The sequence below is a fragment of the Schistocerca piceifrons genome, chromosome 10 (genome assembly GCF_021461385.2).
Source record: "Schistocerca piceifrons isolate TAMUIC-IGC-003096 chromosome 10, iqSchPice1.1, whole genome shotgun sequence".
Taxonomy (NCBI): Eukaryota; Metazoa; Arthropoda; class Insecta; order Orthoptera; family Acrididae; genus Schistocerca; species Schistocerca piceifrons.
In genome coordinates, this window is record NC_060147.1 from 41,788,339 (window position 1) to 41,810,425 (window position 22,087).

The following is a 22,087-nucleotide window of genomic DNA, read 5'->3' on the forward strand; positions in this document are numbered from 1 at the left end:
GACTGAAGACCACAACAACAACATGTTTCAGTCCTTTCTGATCTTTCTTCCTGTGAATTATATATGCTTAAAATGTCAGTATTACGACAAGTGGTTCAACACAAAATTACATAGCGTTATTTACACATATAAAAAGTTTAAATTTATTATGACTACTAGAAAGTCACCATTTGTCTTCCAAAACATTAACATTACCCCATATCCCTCGCTGTTGCTCCTTCCCCCTTCAAACATTCGTACGGGCGCGCTCGGTAAACAGTATTAAAATGGTCTTATGTGTTGACATGCTTAATCAAGGTACTATCTCCAACAATTCCGTACAGTAATGACAAGGAAAAAAGACTCAGAACAGTGAAGCAGTAAAGAGTAAGAAGGCAGACAACAATGGCTTCTTCAGACAGTGTTTCAGCTACCTAATGTTACCAGCAGCCCGGAACAAGTGACTGCTGTCACCTGACTTTTACCAATTCATGACAGTCAAAATACAGTTTACACACTGTAACTCTTATTCGTTTGTGAAAGTGATCTGTGAACGGTATTTATGAATCCAAAGATACATAAAATCTAAATTTCTCTTAATTTAGTAGCCTTTGCCTGGAGGTTTTGTTTGAAATGTTCCTACAGAGAGGCTTCAAAATTTCGCACGACATTAGCGATCTATGTCAGTGAAGGTCGTTGGTTGGTTCCCCCCTGTACCGTCAGTCGGTCACAGTCAGATTAATAATAGCAAAACCAGGAAAGATTCCGAATCACGTTACTGCAGACCTATAAGCTTTCTTCTAGTAGCCTGAAAAGCTTTTAGAAACTTTGGAAATGCTCTCACATGTTTATGGACTATTACTGTAAGTTGGTAGATCTTGTTGAGAAAGAAAGCTTTGAATAATTTGTAAGATGACAGAATAAATGAAGGTCAATTTCGCACCTTACATAAGAGCTTTATATATCGTAACGGGAAGGTGAATTTGACACCTAACTTAATTTGGCGTTGTTGTTGTTGTGGTCTTCAGTCCTGAGACTGGTTTGATGCAGCTCTCCGTGCTACTCTATCCTGTGCAAGCTTCTTCATCTCCCAGTACCTACTGCAACCTACATCCTGCTGAATCTGCTTAGCGTGTTCATCTCTTGGTCTCCCTCTACGATTTTTACCCTCCACGCTGCACTCCAATACTAAACTGGTGATCCCTTAATGCCTCAGAGCATGTCCTACCAACCGATCCCTTCTCCTAGTCAAGTTGTGCCAGAAACTTCTCTTCTCCCCAATCCTATTCAATACCTCCTAATTAGTTATATGATCTATCCCTCTAATCTTCAGCATTATTCTGTAGCACCACATTTCGAAAGCTTCTATTCTCTTCTTGTCTAAAGTACTTATCGTCCATGTTTCACTTCCATACATGGCTACACTCCATACAAATACTTTCAGAAACGACTTCCTGACACTTAAATCTATACTCGATGTTTACAAAATTTTCTTCTTCAGAAACACTTTCCTTGCCATTGCCAGTCTACATTTTATATCCTCTCTACTTCGACCATCATCAGTTATTTTGCTTCCGAAATAGCAAAACTCCTTAACTACTTTAAGTGTCTCATTTCCTAATCTAATTCGCTCAGCATCACCCGACTTGATTCGACTACATTCCATTATTCTCGTTTTGCTTTTGTTGATGTTCATCTTATATCCTCCTTTCAAGACACTATCTATTCCATTCAACTGCTGTTCTAAGTCCTTTGCTGTCTCTGACATAATTACAATGTCTCAATTTGGCGGTAATGAGCAAATTTGCCTGTAAGTGTGTAATGCAAAAGGGATGACACTCAATCGACGGTATTAACACACCAGTCATGTGAAGTATGTCTACGAGCAGAAGGTGAGACAATCAGCGAGAAAAAATAGTTATGATTTGGATGCAATTGTGAGGAGAGGAGAAGGCCACACCAGAGGGGTTACCACGGAAAGCACTTAGGGCGCGTCCCAAGGCGGGAGTCAACGACCGACCGACCAGGTGGCTCGAACCCTATCGGTCGAAAAAAGCCGTGACATGGAGAATGAAAGAACCCAGGTGGGGAGACAGTTCGGCTACGAGAAAGACAAAACGAAAATTGCATCAAGTGCATCAAGTGGAGAACGGGCGCATAACGCTCTGTACGACGCAGAGGAGAAATTTGTGTTAACACGGCGTTCACAGTTGCTGACGTCCAGGAAGGAATTAGCTCCAACGGCGGAGAAACGAACCAGCCAGTTAGTTAATTGTTCTTGAGAGAACTGAGAGGGCATTACAACACGCACGCTGCTCCAGCCATGAGCGTGTATATTGGCATATTCCAAGACTAGGGATGAGTATATATTTCCTCGCATAACGAGAAACATATGGAAAAATTCAGCAAAGGTTTAATAAGCTTTTATAGGAATTTCAGGGTAAGATAGATACTGCCTACAGGAAAATTAAAGAGACCTTTAGAGAAAAGGGAAGCATTTGCATGAATATCAACAGCTCAGATGGAAACCCAGTTCTAAGCAAAGAGGAGAAAACAGAAAGGTGGAAGGAGTATATAGAGGGTCTATACAAGAGCGAAATACTTGAGGACAATATTATGGAAATGGAAGAGGATGTAGATGAAGATGAAATCGGAGATATGATACTGCGCGAAGAGTTTGACGGAGCACTGAAAGACCTGAGTCGAAACAAGGCCCCGGGAATAGACAAAATTCCATCAGAACTACTGACGGCGTTGGGAGAGCCAGTCCTGACAAAACTCTACCATCTGGTGAGCAAGATGTATGAGACAGGCGAAATACCCTCAGACTTCAAGACGAATATAATAATTCCAATCCCAAAGAAAGCAGATGTCGACAGATGTGAAAATTACCGAACTATCAGTTTAATAAGTCACAGCTGCAAAACACTAACATGCTTTAGAGACGAATGGACAAACTGGTAGAAGCCGACCTTGGGGAAGATCAGTTTCGATTCCGTAGAAATGTCGGAACACGAGAGGGAATACTGACCCCACGATTTATCTTAGAAGAAAGATTAAGGAAAGGCAAATCTACGTTTCTAGCATTTGTAGACTGAGAGAAAGCTTTTGACAATGTTGACCGGAATACTCTCTTTCAAATTCAGAAGGGGGCAGGGGTAAAATACCGGGACCGAAAGGCTATTTGCAATTTGTATGGAAAGCAGATGGCAGTTATAAGAGTCGAGGGACATGAAAGGGAAGCAGCGGTTGGGAAGGGAGTGAGACAAGGTTGTAGCCTCTCCCCGATGCTATTCGATCTGTATATTGAGAAAACAGTAAAGGAAACAAAAGAAAAGTTCGGAGTAGGTATTAAAATGTTCTGAGGCATAAAGGGATCACCAATTTAGTACTGGAGGGCCGCGTGGAGGGTAAAAATCGTAGAGGGATACCAAGAGATGAATACACTAAGCATATTCAGAAGGATGTAGGTTGCAGTAGGTACTGGGAGATGAAGAAGCTTGCACAGGATAGAGTAGCTTGGAGAGCTGCATCAAACCAGTCTCTGGACTGAAGACCACAACAACAACAACAACAACAACAACAGGAATTTCAGAGGCAGAGAGCGGCCATGCATATGATAGCTCATCACAGCAAAGATAAATACCGCGTGCTGAGGTGTAAACTTGTTGATTCACCAGCTTGTGTCCACTGTACACTCGAGCGGCCTTGTGTAATCTTTTCCTCAACTTGTCACAAAACTAATCATTCTCCATAGACTTGATTGTCATCGCAAATAGAACCGAACTTTGAAACGGAATCGGATAATTTATCGTAGTACTAACCAACATCATAAGGTAATTGTAAGAATAATTTTGTAAAGAAACCTATGGTTAAAATTTAATATTGTTGTCTTTAGGATTAGTTAAGTTTCAGAGGACAGGACGCGTCATTTTCACATCTGTCTTAAGAGTGTCACATCGTAAACTGTGTAAAAGCGTGTATATCTCTTAAAAGTTTGCAACATTAAACAAATGGCATTACAGGATACACAGTTGTGTCCTCAGTCACAGAATAAATAACCACCATCTCACATCTTACAAATTTTTTCGATATTATTAATACCAAAAATACGTATGGCCAGCTTTAGTAAGAAAATACAACAATAAAGTGTTATTTTTCAGTACAAAATATTTAAATAATGCAGGTTTGTGCAGAAAATATTTTACTTCGTTATAGACGAATGGCGTCTTTAAATATTGACCCCCACTTTTTATGTTCACAAGCAGATGTGTTCTTATCATTAGTTATCGATTAAACATAATAGCGCTAATCCTACATAATTAAACTAATAACTACTAGTAAAAAATCTCAGTAAAATGAAGGAAGTGTTATTTAAAATTAAGAACTAATTGTTTTGTGTTGTCGAATTTGTAGTCTCTAGATGCACATGCCTGTGACGATTTCAGTTCTATAGCGCAAGCTTCAGATTCCTTACGAGAGTTTTTGGCAATACGCTCAGGTTTGCCACAATAATCCGTTAGCTTGCGATTCACTGCAGCAACGTCCTTAAACGCTCACTCCAATCTCTACTAGACTATTATTTAAGAAAAAAAATCGACACTTCACGACGCATGATTCGGTCACACTACTCAGTTACAAACATCAGTAATATCAACAATCGTACTCGGGAAACAAGTGTTCGCTGACAGCACGTGGAAGAGTTGGGAGGACAACTGACTGTTTTTAACAATCGATTGGTCAGTCGATTGTTTTTTCGTGCAGCCGGTTTCTTCACTCGGTTGCAGCCGTTATATGAAGTTTACACTCAGTTTCCGGGTTTGAGTTATTTTATTTACTTTCTCTTTCGGACTTTTCGGTTATCATATCAATTTTTGGTCCCTTTTTAAAATTTAATAACAGAGGCTTCCCTTTAAGTTTACGTATATATAAATGAACCATCACCCTCTAACTCGTTTCTGGAATATCTCTGATCAAAGCTGTAATGATCGTTTTGGAACACCCGGTATTTTGCTTACTTCTTTATTGATATAATGAGAAGCCGCCAACAATCGGTGATCTTATGCACCACGACGTTGCCCCGCTCACCAGGCAACTGAATAATTTAAATATCATTTGCCTTCTCCTCATTGAGCTGTATTAAAACAGTCTTAATTTACGTCCATATTCCTTACTACAAACGCGCACTATGTTTCAACATGAGCGTCTGTATAACGCGCTTTCACAAATTCCTGTAACTCTTATGTCTAGTTTATATCTACCGGTCGGTAGGTGGCGCGCACCCGCTGGCGTTAACAGCACAACAAGGCGTCTACAGAATGACCCAGATGTCCGGCGATTTTGAAGTTTTTGTCTGGGGTTAGCAATTTAAGTGTTGGTAGGCATACCTGGCATATTTAGCTTTCACGATTATTGTAAGTGGTACATTAATATACAAGATACTAGAAGATATCAGATAGATTATATAATGGTAAGACAGAGATTTAGGAACCAGGTTTTAAATTGTAAGACATTTCCAGGGGCAGATGTGGACACTGACCACAATCTATTTGTTATGAACTGTAGATTAAAACTGAAGAAACAGCAAAACGGTGGGAATTTAAGGAAATGGGACCTGGATAAACTGAAAGAACCAGAGGTTGTACACGGTTTCAGGGAGAGCATAAGTGAACAATTGACAAGAATGGGAGAAAGAAATACAGTAGAAGAAGAATGGGTAGCTCTGAGGGATGAAGTAGTGAAGGCAGCAGAGGATCAGGTAGGTAAAAAGAGGAGGGCTAATAGAAACCCTTGGGTAACAGAAGAAATATTGAATTTAATTGATGAAAGGAGAAAATTTAAAAATGCAGTAAATGAAGCAGGCAAAAAGGAATACAAACGTCTCAAAAATTAGATCGACAGGAAGTGCAAAATGGCTAAGCAGGGATGGCCAGGGGACAAATGTAAGGATGTAGAGGCTTATCTCACTAGGGGTAAGACAGATACAGCCTACAGGAAAATTAAAGAGACCTTCGGAGAAAGGAGAACCACTTGCATGAATATCAAGAGCTTTGATGGAAACCAAGTTCTAAGCAAAGAAGGGAAAGCAGAAAGGTGGAAGGAGTATATAGAGGGTCTATACAAGGGCGATGTACTTGAAGACAATATTATGGAAATGGAAGAGGATGTAGATGAAGATGAAATGGGAGATATGATACTGGGTGAAGAGTTTGACTGAGCACTGAAAGACCTGAGTCGAAAAAAGGCCCCGGGAGTAGACAATATTCCATTAGTACTACTGATGGCCTTGGGAGAGCCAGTCCATGGAGATGAAATAAAAACTTTGAGGTTCGCTGATGACATTGCAATTCTGTCACAGACAGCAAAGGACTTGGTAGAGAAGTTGAACGGAATGACAGTGTCTTCAAAGGAGGGTATAAGATGAACATCAACAAAATCAAAACGAGGATAATGGAATGTAGTCGAATTAAGTCGGATGATGCTAAGGGAATTAGATTAGGAAATGAGACACTTAAAGTAGTAAAGGAGATTTGCTATTTGGGGAGCAAAATAACTGATGATGGTCGAAGTAGAGAGGATATAAAATGTAGACTGGCAATGGCAAGGAAAGCGTTTCTGAAGAAGAAAAATTTGTTAACATCGAGTATAGATTTAAGTGGCAGGAAGTCGTTTCTGAAAGTATTTGTATGGAGTGTAGCCATGTATGGAAGTGAAACGTGGATGATAAATAGTTTGGACAAGAAGAGAATTGAAGCTTTCGAAATGTGGTGTTACAGAAGAATGCTGAAGATTAGATGGGTAGATCACATAACTAATGAGGAGGTATTGAATAGAATTGGGGAGAAGAGGAGTTTGTGGCACAACTTGACGACAAGAAGGGACCGGTTGCTAGGACATGTCCTGAGGCATGAAGGGATCACAAATTTAGCATTGGAGGGCAGCGTGGAGGGTAAAAATCGTAGAGGGAGACCAAGAGATGAATACACTAAGTAGATCCAGAAGGATGTAGGTTGCAGTAAGTACGGGGAGATGAAGAAGCTTGCACAGGATAGAGTAGCATGGAGAGCTGCATCAAACCAGTCTCAGGACTGAAGACAGCAACAACAACAACATTAATATACATCCAGTGTATATTAATAAATACTAAGACACCCATTTTAAGTTAAATGGTATTTATTGGTTTAGATAGTAAGCAGTATGTCGCTCTTATTCTTTCCTTAAAATGTGTTTGAAAGATATTGCAACCCATATTGCTATATAATTATAAAAAAAATGATTGAATCTGTTGATGTAATATCTTCGCCGATTTCTGAAGTCATTTTATCCAGTATAAAATGGTACTCCATTAAGGGGGGGGGGGGAGCTATAGCCCACATAGCAGATCCCGAAGGCGTCTGCACGACTTCAGATGCCACCAGGCGTAGTGCAGCTTAGCCTTAGCGTGTGTAAGCGCCGGTAATGGTAAGGCGCATCCGTACTTTGCAGCCACTTACGGATCACGCTGACAGAACTTAAATCGTAAGGCAAAGGGTTAGCCGTGTTACACACGCGTCTTTCACAACGGAGCAGGCTGCAGCTTCAGCCATTTTCATACTGCGCATCGTGTGACAATCGGAGGACAGCAGTGCTATGACTGTAAACGAATTTTGAAATATAAACTACACAGCTAAAGCGTGACTGAGTCAAACGTTGACGGCTGTTAATAAATTTGAATAACTTAAAGTTTCATTTAACATAACTTCGTACACTACTGGCCATTAAAATTGCTACACCAAGAAGAAATACAGATGATAAACGGGTATTCATTGGACAAATATATTATACTAGAACTGAGCTGTGATTACATTTTCAAGCAATTTGGGCCCATAGATCCTGAGAAATCAGTGCCCAGGACAACCACCTCTGGCCGTAACGACGGACTTGATACGCCTGAGCATTGAGTCAGAGCTTGGATGGCATGTACTGGTAGCTTCAACACGATACCACGGTTCATGAAGAGTAGTGACTGGCGTATTGTGACGAGCCAGTTGCTCGGCCACCATTGACCAGACGTTTTCAGTTGGTGAGAGATCTGGAGAATGTGCTGGCCAGGGCAGCAGTCGAACATTTTCTGTATCCAGAAAGGCCCGTACAGGACCTGCAACGTGCGGTCGTGCATTATCCTTCTGATAACAATATCTCAAGACTCAAGAGTTCGTGTATGCACACCGGAGAATCAAAGGCGTACAACTTTCAAAGTTTTTTGACCAGTTTTACCGTATGTACTCCCCTTAATGTGTAGCGACCTTTCCGATACTAAAACGGTGTCCCTGTCTGTGTTTCAGCTTCCCATTCCAAGACCCAGACCTCAACCAGCGTCAGACGGGGCCGCCTCTGCTCCAGCGCCGTCTGCACCACCGGCTCCAGATGCAACAGGTAAGCCGTACACGTTGTGAGCGTGCGGTTGATCTGCTATTCTGTTATTCTGCGCAACGGATTAATCTGAGACGTACCCTTTACCCTGTGACTCCTGCAAGATGCAATTTCCACCCCCACGCTACTACAGAAGTCAGACAGACACTCCTAACGTTCTAAATGCTTGAAAAACTTTCAGCAATAAATATCTTCTGGAGTCGTCCGCTGTGAGGAAACGACACAAAAATTCACAAAATTTCTTACGTAACTAGTGGTATATTTGGGTACTAGATTAGTGCTAGTTAGTGTACGAAAAACGAAAAATATGAAACTAATGAAAATTATTATTTATTTTGCAGAAGTTCTGAGAAATCACAATGGCACTTTTAGTTATGAACTGAACAAGTTACATCGTGGCTCTTTTCGGCATGCGAAGTTACCTCTCAAGGATAGGATTCGCTAATGAAATTTCTATACAAAGTTTAAGATGATTGTTGACTTGGCAGAATGGCTGAGAGGTGCGCCTACTCAACTTGAATAATTATCCTTTAGAATGTTGCTAGGTACGGTCGAGGCTGTCGCGTGTGAAATGCAGTGAAGTGTATTGTTGTGGAGGAAATATGGGGCTCGCAATAGCTGTAGCGCACAATACCGTAAGCTGCGATGACTGCTGTCTGCGCCGCTCGCTGCTGACAAATAAGATAACTCTAGTTCTATCTGGATTGACCTTCGCCAATCAAACTCTCCCTATGCCTTGAAGAAGTCAAGGATCCCTATTCGCCCCTAGACTATTGGCGTGGTGCACCGGTCAGATAATCAGTCCACCGCGATGCCGCTCAAAAATTCGCTCGCAGGAGTTTAACTATAACTCTGTCCGTTCACACCGCATGATAAGTGTGTCGGCCAACACAGTGAACAACACTTAATCGCAAGGATTCAATATATAGTCACATTCCGATTCGCTCTCGACAGAGGTGCTCTCCCAGTGAAGTACTGAGGAGACACTTGTTCCTTGCTCCAAGAGCGACAACAGAACGGCGCCTCTCCACGCCAGACGTGAAGGGGTATATCTTTCGGTCTCTTCCATTACTCCTTCAGCTCAATACGTCAGAAATATCGTCTGCCAGTCAGCATTGCTCTTCTGAAACGGGAGAATGACGTTTCGTTTAAGGCGACCAATCCGGAAATCTGTAGTATCAGCGTTGGGCGTTTGCTGTCTCCCTGTGAAAATCTCTGAAACTGTGTGCTATGTGTAAAGAATACATAGGCTGGCCGCTCCCACACAATGTCTCGGAATTTGCTTTTAAGCCGAACACAGGGTGAACGCTGTCTGCTCCACGGGCGGCCACCGGCCGATGTAGATGGGTTGGGACTGGCCTCCTGGCGTGCGGTTGCCTCTCTCGAACTAAAAGCTCCTGTGACCGTCGTGTGTCTGGAACGTATGTGTGTACGCCAGCCTCGAATATTTCAGCCACGGTGGGCACTTGCGATTTATTAGTTATTTGCATATCGTTTTCATGAATTCATACAACATTGACTTTATCTTATCGAGTTTGGGTTCGAATGAAGCGTCTTGATGTGCAGAATATGATTGTGTGGGCGGAATATGTAAGCAATGAAGGTCAGGAGACCACGACATCTTACAACGTTTTATCCTCAAGAATTATGACGTTTTTGGAAAATTAGCGTCTCCCCTATAAAAACCACTATTGATTCCAGCAAGCAGAGATCCTGCGAAACTCAGCTCACTCTATGCCTCCATGAGATCCAGAGCGCAGTGAACACCGGCGCTGCTGCGCTGGATTAGCCGAATGGTCTTACGCGCTGCAGTCATGGACTGTGCGGCTGGTCCCGGCGGAGATTCGAGTCCTCCCTCGGGCATGGGTGTGTGTGTTTAGGATAATTTAGGTTAAGTAGTGTGTAAGCTTAGGGCCTGATGACCTTGGCAGTTAGGTCCCATAAGATTTCACACACACAACAACGGCGATGAGGTCCATGTCGTGTCCCTTGACTTCAAATGGGTCAAATGGCTCTGAGCGCTATGCGACTTAACGTCTGAGGTTATCAGCCGCCTAGAACTTAGAACTATATAAACCTAACTAACCTAAGGACATCACACACATCCATGCCCGAAGCAGGATTCGAACCTACGACCGTAGCGGTCACTCGGCTCCAGACTGTAGCGCTTAGAACCGCACGGCCACTCCGGCCGGCCTTGATTTCAGTAAGGCGTTTGACACCGTCCCGCAATGCCGTGTAATGGAAAACATACGAACTTACGGAGTATCGGAGCACACTTGCGATTGCATTCAAGACTTTCTTGCAGATAGAACTCAACGCGTTGCTCTTAACGGAATTAAATCGACAGATATAAAGGCAATATCTGGACTACCACAGGAAAGTGTGATAGGACCGTTGGTGTTTACAATATACAGGGTGGTCCATTGATAGTAACCGGGCCAAATATCTCACGAAATAAGCATCAAACGAAAAAACTACAAAGAACTAAACTCGTCTAGCTTGAACGGGGAATCCAGATGATGCTATGGTTGGCCCGCTAGGTGGCGCTGCCATAGGTCAAATGGATATCAACTGCGTGTTTTTAAATAGGAACCCCATTTTTATTACATATTCGTGTAGTACGTAAAGAAATATGAATGTTTTAGTTGGATCACTTTGTGACAGATGGCACTGTGAAACGTCCCCTTAGAAAAATTATAAATGACTGTGCTTAAACTGAGACACAATATTTTTAGTGCAGCGTAATCTGACTTTCAAAAATCCCTACAAAAGAATGGAGGTGACTAACACCAACCTATACCTTTCATTAATCACTTACCTCATAAAAATCTTCGTTACTCAAACTACTGCAATACAGCGAGCGCCACTACTGCCAGCTAAATAAAAGATTCAAACTACGGAAGACACTAACTACTGACAGGCATAGTAAGCAAATGAAAGATTTTGACAGAGAACAGACCATATCTTTAGCTTAATAGTGTTCAAAAGCCATAATATATTATCAGTTCACGACATCCAGTCTTACAAATTTACTGTCTCTGACGGACACACGTCCAGATCATCCGCTCTCAAAACTCCGCAATCTCACTCCCCACATCCACCACTGCTGGCGGCTCACCTCCAACTGCGCAACGCTACGCGCTGTTAACAGCCAACTGCCCAACACTGCAATACCAAATTCCAACATTGCAAAACCAGCCGCAGACTGCACACAGCACAGTCAGTGATTTTCATACAGAGCGCTACGTGGCGTTACCAACATAAAAACCTAAACAGCCTACTTACAACTGTAATAGTCACAAACATATGGCTCACAATTTTAGACGAAAAGTTGGTTACATGTACGTTTTTAAATTAAAATACAGAACGTAGGTACGTTTAAACATTTTATTTCGATTCTTCCAATGTGATACATGTGCCTATGTGAACTTATCATTTCTGAGAACGCATGCTGCTGCAGCGTGATTACCTGTAAATACCACGTTAATGCAATAAATGCTACCGGACGGGGTGACCGAACGGTTCTAGGCGCTACAGTCTGGAACCCCGCGACCGCTACGGTCGCAGGTTCGAATCGTGCTTCGGGCATGAATGTGTGTGATGTCTTTAGGTCATTTAGGTTTAAGTAGTTTTACGTTCTAGTGGACTGATGTCCTCAGAAGTTAAGTCGCATAGTGCTCAGAGCCATTTGAACCAATAAATGCTCAAAATGATGTCCGTCAACCTCAATGAATTTGGCAGTACGTGTAACGACATTCCTCTCAACAGCGAGTAGTTCGCCTTCCTTAATGTTCGCACATGCATTGACAATGCGCTGACGCATGTTGTCAGGCGTTGTCGGTGGATCACGATAGCAAATATCCTTCAACTTTCCCCACAGAAAGAAATCCGGGGGCGTCAGATCCGGTGAACGTGCTTCGACGACCAATCCACCTCTCATGAAATATGCTATTCAGTACCGCTTCAACCGCACGCGAGCTATGTGCCGGACATCCATCATGTTGGAAGTACATTGCCATTCTGTCGTGCAGTGAAACATCTTGTAGTAACATCGGTAGAACATTACGTAGGAATTCAGCACACATTGCACCATATAGATTGCCATCGATAAAATGGGGGACAATTATCCTTCCTGCCATAATGCCGCACCATACATTAACCCACCAAGGTCGCTGATATTACAGTCGTCGCAGCCATCGTGGATTTTCCGTTTCCCAGTAGTGCATATTATGCCGGGTTACGTTACTGCTGTTGATGAATGACGCTTCGTCGCTAAATAGAGCGCGTGCAAAAAATCTGTCATCGTCCCGTAATTTCTCTTGTGCCCAGTGGCAGAACTGTACACGCCGTTCAAAGTCGTCGCCATGCAATTCCTGGTGCATAGAAATATGGTACGGGTGCAATCGGTGTTGATGTAGCATTCTCAACACCGACGTTTTTGAGATTCCCGATTCTCGCGCAGTTTGTCTGCTACTGTTGTGTGGATGAGCCGCGACAGCAGCTACAACACCTACTTGGACATCATCATTTCTTGCAGGTCGTGGTTGACGATCGCATGTAGCTAAACACTTGGTGTTTCCTTAAATAACGTAACTATCCGGCGAACGGTCCCGACACTTGTATGATGTCGTCCAGGATATCGAGCAGCATACATAGCACATTCCCGTAGGGTGTTTTGATTACAATATCCATACATCAACACGATATCGATCTTTTGCGCATCTAAAACATTCATATTTCTGTACGTACTACACGAATACGTTATAAAAATGGGGTTCCTATTTTAAAAAACGCAGTTGATGTCTGTTTGACTAATGGCAGCGCCATCTAGCGGGCCAACCATAGCGCCATCTGGTTTTCCCCTTCAAGCTATATGAGTTGCGTTCTTTGTAGTATTTTCGTTTGATGCTTATTTCGTGATATATATATATGGATATATATGGAATATGGGGCTAATAATGTGCAGCATCGTGTACCTTACGCACAGAGAAGTTGTTTTCGTTGTTTGACAATTTTTGGCGCTAAGCTTTCGAAAATATGAAATAATTATTTCAAATATGCACTAACGATGAAATTTACTAAGTAAGAGAGAGATTATTGGCTATGAGTAGACTTGGTCCTGTTGTGATGTCCAATATGGTACGTGGCACAATATGGAATGTCTGGTATGCCATAAAACCAATCCTGACAGTTCAGGTGCTGACAACGAAGATTGGATTTGTGACTTGTGCAGATAGATGAATATTAAACGAATCACATCTGACCGCTACGGTCGCAGGTTCGAATCCTGCCTCGGGCATGGATGTGTGTGATGTCCTTAGGTTAGTTAGGTTTAATTAGTTCTAAGTTCTAGGCGACTGATGACCTTAGAAGTTAAGTCGCATAGTGCTCAGAGCCATTTGAACCATTTGAATCATATCTGGTACATAAATAGATGACTGTTTCACATCTTTGTTTTGGATGTAAGTTTATTAAGTGATTTGCTATCGCATCAAATTATTGTTTCTGTTACTGATAATTAATTGTTTCACGAGTATTAATTAAGAGTAATCTCAAAAGTTAGTTTTCCGTACGCAAAATGCTTTTCCCAAATTTGCATGATTACGTGCATTTTTACAACTCTTTTCCATGTTTCACGATTATACCATATTAGCATCCAACTACAAATATTTACAAACGTTTTCTCGATGGTAAGACTTCTTATATTCTGCTAAGAGAAATACAGACACTTCTTCGCGAATAGTTGTAGTTCACGGTAATATGTGTATGGGACTTAACAATGAGTTCAATTTCGAGATACAACTGCAAAAATAAATGGTGAATCGTAATGCCCGAAATTCATCTACATATACAGTTGGCCATTGCGGGCTGAAGCTGGTTAAGACTGTATCACTGATTGTGTCAAAAATAAACAAAAAATTCATAATAAGTCAATGACCAATCTCCAAAATGTCCTTTTTCTCCAGAGCTAGCTGATGTGTTGGAGGAATAACTGCTCGCTCTCACATTAGATGATTGTAATTTATGATGATGATGGAATATAAAGAAATAAGGCTTGTGCTGCAGCTGGGACGTGAACTCAGGTCCCCTTGTTTACTAGGCAGGAATACCAACCACTACACCGTGGGTGACATTGCGGCACAAGCCACCCATTTCCGATGCCCTCCCCAGCACAAACTTCAATTATTTTCTCCTTCTTAGGCATCAGTTGTAGTAGGGAGGGCAATCGACGAGAGTAGTCCATGCAGTAGTGTTACGTCTAGTGCTATGGTGGTGTAATGGTCGGCGTCCCTGCTTAGTGAACAAGTGGACCCAGGTTCAAGTCCTGGCTATGGGAAATATTCCATTTCTTCAGATTCCATCATTATCATAGACAAAGACAAATGTCTTGATGACAATTTAATTATAAGGTTGTAATTCATTGATCGTGATAGTTTGGCGCTAATGTTTTACTTGCTGTGTGTGTATCCGCGCAGAGTACTACTGGACGAAGACACGGCTGGCCCACACGGAGCCTTCGGTGATGGTCAGCAACGGCTTCTACGCCGGGCGAGTGGTCGCTGGTAGGGACACCCTGCCCGCCATCTTGGAGACCAAGAAGCAGGTGGACCCTCGCTCTGGAGTCCTGCTGGAACACTTCGTCGCGGCCCACTTCTTCTACAAGAACCAGGCCGGCTCCAGCGAGGACTTCGAGGTATCGCGCCTACCCTCCATTCCACTCACTGCATCGTGTGAGGGGGGAACAGTTTTAGTGGGACTGGACTCACTTCCTACTTCTACCTCATCATCTACATCTGGAGTACACTATCGGATCAAAAGTATCCGGACATACCTGTGTAATGCGGAACTGGCCACTAGATGCCACGAGGGGCAAATCGCCTCTTATGATTGGTTGCACAGTCATCAGCGCCCGTTCAAAGTCCCAGTTTTTACATCATCTTGAAAGACCTGAGTCGAAACAAGGCACCGGGAGTAGACAACACTCCATTAGAACTACTGATGGCCTTGGGAGAGCCAGTCCTGACACACCTCTACCATCTGGTGAGCAAGATGAATGAGACAGGCGAAATACCCTCAGACTTCAACAAGAATATAATAATTCCAATACCAAAGAAAGCAGGTGTCGACAGAAGTGAAAATTACCGAACTATCAGTTTGATAAGTCACGGCTGCAAAATACTAACGCGAATTCTTTACAGACGAATGGAAAAACTACTAGAAGCCGACCTCGGGGAAGATCAGTTTGGATTCCGTAGAAATATTGGAACACGTTTGGCAATACTGACCTTACGACTTATCTTAGAAGAAAGATTAAGGAAAGGCAAACATAAGTTTCTAGCATTTGTAGACTTAGAGAAAGCTTTAGACAATGTTGAATGAAATACTCTCTTTCAAATTCTAAAGGTGGCAGGGGTAAAATACAGGGAGCGAAAGGCCATTTACAATTTCTACAGAAACCAGATGGCCGTTATAAGAGTCGAGGGGCATGAAAGGGAAGCAGTGGTTGGGAACGGAGAGGCAGGGTTGTAGCCTGTCCCCAATGTTATTCAATCTGTATATTGAGCAAGCAGTAAAGGAAACAAAAGAAAATTCGGAATAGGCATTAAAATCCATGGAGAAGAAATAAAAACTTTGAGGTTCGCCGATGACATTGTAATTCTGTCAGAGACAGCAATGGACTTTGAAGAGCAGTTGAAGGGAATCGATAGTGTCTTGAAAGGAGGATATAGGATGAACATCAACAAAAGCAAATCGAGGATAATGGAATGTAGTCGAATTAAGTCGGGTGAAGCTGAGGGAACTAGGTTAGGAAATGAGACACTTAAAGTAGTAAAGGAGTTTTGCTATTTGGGGAGCAAAACAACTGATGATGGTCGGAGAGGATTAGACTGGTAATGGCAAGGAAAGGGTTTCTGAAGAAGAGAAATTTGTTAACATCGAGTAAAGATCTAAGTGTCAGGAAGGCGTTTCTGAAAGTTTTGTATGGAGTGTAGCCATGTATTGAAGTGAAACATGGACGATAAATAGTTTGGACAAGAAGAGAATAGAAGCTTTCGAAATGTGGTGCTACAGAATAATGCTGAAGATTAGATGGGTAGACCACATAACTAATGATGAAGTATTGAATAGAATTGGGGAGAAGAGGAGTATGTGGCACAACCTGACAAAAAGAAGGGACCGGTTAGTAGGACATGTTCTGAGGCATCAAGGTATCACAAATTGAGCATTGGAGGGCAGCGTGGAGGGTAAAAATCGTAGAGGGAGACCAAGAGATGAATACACTAAGCAGATTCAGAAGGATGAAGAAGCTTGCACAGGATAGGGTAGAATGGAGAGCTGCATCAAACCAGTCTCAGGACTGAAGACCACAACAACAACAACCACTATCAGGAATGATTATGGTGATGGTGAAATGATGAGGACAACACAAACACCCAGTCCCCAGGCAGAGAAAATCCTCATCTCAGCCGGGAATGGAATCCGGGACCCCGGGACCCAGAGGTAGCAAAGCCAGCCACGAGCAGTGGACAAGGCAGGGAGTACAGTGTTGTCCACAGAGAAACAGTGACCAACAGAATGGGTCGCACATGAGGGCTCAGGGACTTCGAATGTGGAATAATCATTGGGTGTCTTCTGGATTACATATCAATCAACTACATGTCATCCAGTTCTAAGCTGCTCTGGTCTACTACTGGTGTTGCGACTGTGAAGTGTAGATGCTAAAGAATGTAGAAGAAATGATCACAGCTAAACGAGAATGTTCAGTAAACTAGGTAAAAAATCAGTAGTGGCACATCTTAATGGGGAACTTGAAACTTTCAGCGCAGGGCAGAAGCATGTAGTGATTTGCTGACAGTAATGTCCTGAAATGGAGTGGTCTGCCTGTAATCGAACCTTTGGTATGAGACAGAACGTCAACTCCGCTCCAGAGAGAATTGTTCAACATGACTACCCTCTCTTGTTTCCTCTCTCGAGGAAGACTGGTCGGCCATTCCTCCAACTGACTGTACGTGTCTCCTTCGGGGTTCAAGCCTTCATAAAACCGAATGGTGGCCATCTTTCGAATTAATGTCCACTAACAGGTGTCCGGATACTTTTGACCGGATAGCGTACTTCTGCAGCACTCCCAGTATAAGAGCGGCCCTCTGCCATTGGCAGCACATAATGTTACTGTTTCTTGCCATTCTACTTTCATGTGACATGCTCCAGTTGTCGCTTGTTGCAACAAAGTGATGTGAGTGGTTTTTCTTCACGCTATATAAAACTCCTTGGTGTTCAGCTGGCAAGCAGGTGAGTATAGAATCAGCACATGGATAGCAGAATGAGATTTTCACTCTGCAGCGGTGTGTGCGCTGATATGAGACTTCCTGGCAGATTAAAACTATGTGCCGGACTGAGACTCGAACTCGGGACCTTTGCCTTTCGCGGGCAAGTGCTCTACCATCTTAGCTACCCAAGCATGACTCACGCCCCGTCCTCACAGCTTTACTTGCACTCAGATGGTAGAGCACTTGCCCGCGAAAGGCAAAGGTCCCGAGTTCGAGTCTCGGTCCGTCACTCAGTTTTAATCTGCCAGGAAGTTTCAGCACATGGATAAATTATGTCTTACGCATTAAGTAGCATCCCTCATTGGGTTGAAGTTAACAGTTTAGGGTTATTTTCCATATTTTCAGTCTATGTTGTCCTATGGAACTACGCTCTGTGCCAATGAAATGTAGAATCCGAACAGTAAGAATACTGTGTACACTAGATAACCGTACATCTAGCAGATGCCTTCTTAAGGGGACCACACCTTGGGTCAGGTCGAAAAAAAATCGATTTTCGGTTTTCGTCATACTTCGTTGGATTAAGGTTTTATTTAAGTACTCTGTAAGGGAACCTTTTTTTTTTCGAGCATTTGAAGAGCATTTTCCTACCACGTGTGTTTATGTGCCACACCCACTTTTCTGTCACCCACTTTTCTGCATATATTTTAGGTCTTTATATCCCTTATATTGCACGTTAGGGATATTTTTTTATTCCCGCGTGTGTTGGCTATCCTTGGAATGCAACGGTCAGTATTATTTTGTTTCTGCTCTTTGTAAACAACAGGCTTTCAAACACGCGGTTAGTTTTGTTCAACTGTGATTGCGAGTAGTTGTTATAGAAAACTTGCAGGTATACTATGGGTGGGCAATTAGGAGAAATAAAGAAAATCTGGAGGCAATGAAGAGCGATGTTCTTCCGTAAGTCCTCTGCTGACGATAAGCCATGTCGTGGATTGTGTCCATCAGGAGAAAATTCGCGGTGCAAATACAACAGGGCTCAGGCAACTGGAGAATCTTATTCCCACCAGCATTCTCTTCCTGCTGCTGCAATTACAGCAATTAAACCTATTTTCAGAGACTTGGCTCATCCTAAGGAAATGTCTGCATGGGCAGACACAGATCCCAAATGAATGTTTCAACAGCATAATTTGGAACCGCTTTCCTAAAACTGTATATGTAGGCTTGCATACTATGAAACTAGGAGTTCATGATGCTGTTATTATATTCAATTGCGGTAATATCGGAAAGTGCTGGGTACTGAAAAAGCTGGGAATTAATCTTGGTGAAAATGTGATCACTGGGCTGCAACATTGCAATAAAATGAGGATAGCCGATGCAGACAGGGCTGCATCTGATATGTCCAAGGAAGCAAACAAACATCCACGAATGTGAAAAAGAAGCTGGAAGACCAGGTAGAGGCCAAAGAAAGGCCATCATATGTACCAGGACAGTTTTAACTAACTGTAAGTAACAAATTTAAAAAGTTTTTTTTTAATCAATTTCCTGCAAACATAATTTTTAGTACATATCCCCCAAAATATCAGAAACTATCATAGATAAATGAATGAAATTTTCAGAGACTCTGCATAACATAAAAAGCCACCTCTGATACTACATTCATTAATATTCCCCCATTAGGAAATTGACAAAAAAATATTTTCTGCAGAAAAAACTTAATATTTTTTGTTAATAAATTTGAATAAGTATTTCTTAAAAACTATAAAATGGATAAAGTAGATTTTTGTACAGTCGACTCTATTAGCATCATATAACATACAGTAAAAATATTAAGGTCGTGCATCGAATAGTTTTTTTTCAGAAATGGGTCAAATACTTGCGTAAATTAACGTGGGTTAGATAGGCAGGTTGTGGTCCCCTTAAAGACTTTGGGATTCTTACACTAACTACCCGTTTAATCTTTGCTTCTTGACCACGAAAAAATCGGTCTCTAGTGAAGATACGCACAGTCGCAATAGCAGAGAAATAATTCTAATGAAGACTTTGCCCTCTGACGAGTATTTAGACAGGAATTACGTAAGCTGTTGGAAAGATACTCAACAAGCTGCCTCTTAACACAAAGCATGAAACTGGAAATCCCTACCGGTTCAAAAGCATATTAAAAACATACCAAATGACTACTATTTCTACAAATTATCTGAGTGTGTAGACTGATGGACTGAAAATTTTGTGGCCTCAGTGAGATAGTTTAGTTATTAAACTTAATACTGAAACTAAATTACTTTCAGTTCAATAGAACGCAGGATCGCAGGCTTAGAAGCGAAAATTTTTTAAAAATAATTTAGAAGTGAAATTCTTTCGCGCCAGAAACAGAATAACCACCAAAATCGTGTACTACTATAGATATTTTGATGACACGGTGATGTTAATGGATGGAAATAACGAAGACACCCAACCAATGCATGATGCTCTCAACAATTTGCACCCCAAAATAAAATTCAGTATAGAATTACGAAATAACAAAACAATCAATTACCTGGATTTTACCATAGAAAACACCTATAATGCGTACAAATTTGAGATTTATCTGAAACCGACCACAACAGGAAACAAAAGTAAAGCACATTCCTGTCACCCAAAATCTAAAAAGTACGTATATTTTGATGCTGTCACGATTAATTAATTTGCTTTTGGAGCGAGACATCATACAAAAATAATTCCAAATTCAACACGTTGCAGAACGAAATAGTTTTGATCCTAAAATTGTCGCATAACTTTATGATACGCGCACTAAGCCTATACAATACAGCTTAGAAGAGAATCACCTACAAAACAACATACGCGCTACGCATCTAACTCACACAATTAACGCAGTACTGAAGCAAACTAAAATAAAATTTGCATAGAGACACTACTCAATTTTCGAACACTACTATGCACCGGACAAACAAAGCCAAAACCAATATTCAAATCCAGGCATATATAATGTTGTGAATTGGCAGCAGCCAATTCACGGGGTTTGGAGGAAGCCGAAAGGCACGCGTTTTAGCTCACGCAGGCTGGCGTGAGGTCTGGAACAGGTAAAGTAATTATACTATCAAGAAAAGTACGTAGCTGCTGGAATACTTAACTTTAATCCATAATTGGTGAACATCGGTCTGACTGTACATGCGTCCCAAGATAAATAACAAATGATAATGGCGCCTTGCTAGGTTGTAGCAAATGACGTAGCTGAAGGCTATGCTAACTATCGTCTCGGCAAATGAGAGCGTAATTTGTCATTGAACCATCGCTAGCAAAGTCGGCTGTACAACTGGGAGAGTGCTAGGACGTCTCTCTAGACCTGCCGTGTGGTGGCGCTCGGTCTGCAATCATTGACAGTGGCGACACGCGGGTCCGACATATACTAATGGACCGCGGCCGATTTAAAGGCTACCACCTAGCAAGTGTGGTGTCTAGCGGGGACACCACATATAAAATTCATTGTAAAGTATGTGAAAAATTCTGTATATGTCAAACTGGACGGAATTTTAATATTTGATGCCGAGAACACATTAGTGAGAGCGACATTAAACCATCAACCTTCTCCCGTGATTTGAGGTCAGTGAGATATACAACGGTCGAGATTTTACACACTGCACAAAAATGACCACTAATGAGTATTCTTAAAGAAATCGAGATATATTCATACACATACAAAATCACGCCCAAGAAATTCTAAATGAACAGATCGATTTGAAACACAAACATTACATACAAAATGTTAATTAAATTATTCTCTCAAACAAGAGATCAGTAAAAAAAATGAATCCAGAGATCACGTTACTTCTTTTTACTTCTCTTCTTGTTCTTCTTCTTGTTCTTTTTCTTCTTCTTGCCTTCTTCTTGCAAACTGACTACGTCTGGCGCCGTTTATCCCCATCCTGTCGCCGTCTTCTTCTGACTTTCCTGAACGTTAATAATCTTTGCTTCCACTGCATCCTCCACATCATTTTGCCATTTGCACCGTGGGCCATTTTGTCATTTGCGTCCGCTGGGATAGTATCCAGCGTAGTACAGTATTAGGTACCCTCTCTACATTCATCCTAGTCACAGGGCCGAACCGCATCCGCTGCTTTTGTCGGATGTCGTCACAGATACCACTATTCATTTTCATCCGTTGTCGGATAACATCCTTATCCTGTCCTGTAGTAAAGCCTGAGCTTCGTATTGCATCTCAGTGGCAAGTAGTTTATTCTTATTTCTTTTGCTAACATCCCAGACTTCTGCTCCATACACTACACTCTCTTCCTCTAACCTTTTTCCTCAACAGAACAGAGTCCATTGTCCTTGTTACAGTTCGTCGTTTATTAATCCTGCAAGTGATTTTATCATTGCTTGTGCCCTGTTTATTAAATAATACCTGATGATATTTTGCCCTTTCTACA

At 41.9% G+C, this 22,087-nt stretch overlaps 1 protein-coding gene across 1 annotated transcript in view; it reads left to right on the forward strand.

The window, feature by feature from the left end:
* The window catches only part of LOC124718670 (verprolin-like), a 71,722-nt gene that overhangs the window by 23,967 nt on the left and 25,668 nt on the right, over positions 1-22,087 (forward strand). Inside the window, exons 2-3 of the mRNA XM_047244296.1 lie at positions 8,304-8,394; positions 14,871-15,088. Of these exons, the coding sequence (XP_047100252.1) occupies positions 8,304-8,394; positions 14,871-15,088 (309 nt within the window). The remainder of the gene's footprint in view (positions 1-8,303; positions 8,395-14,870; positions 15,089-22,087) is intronic.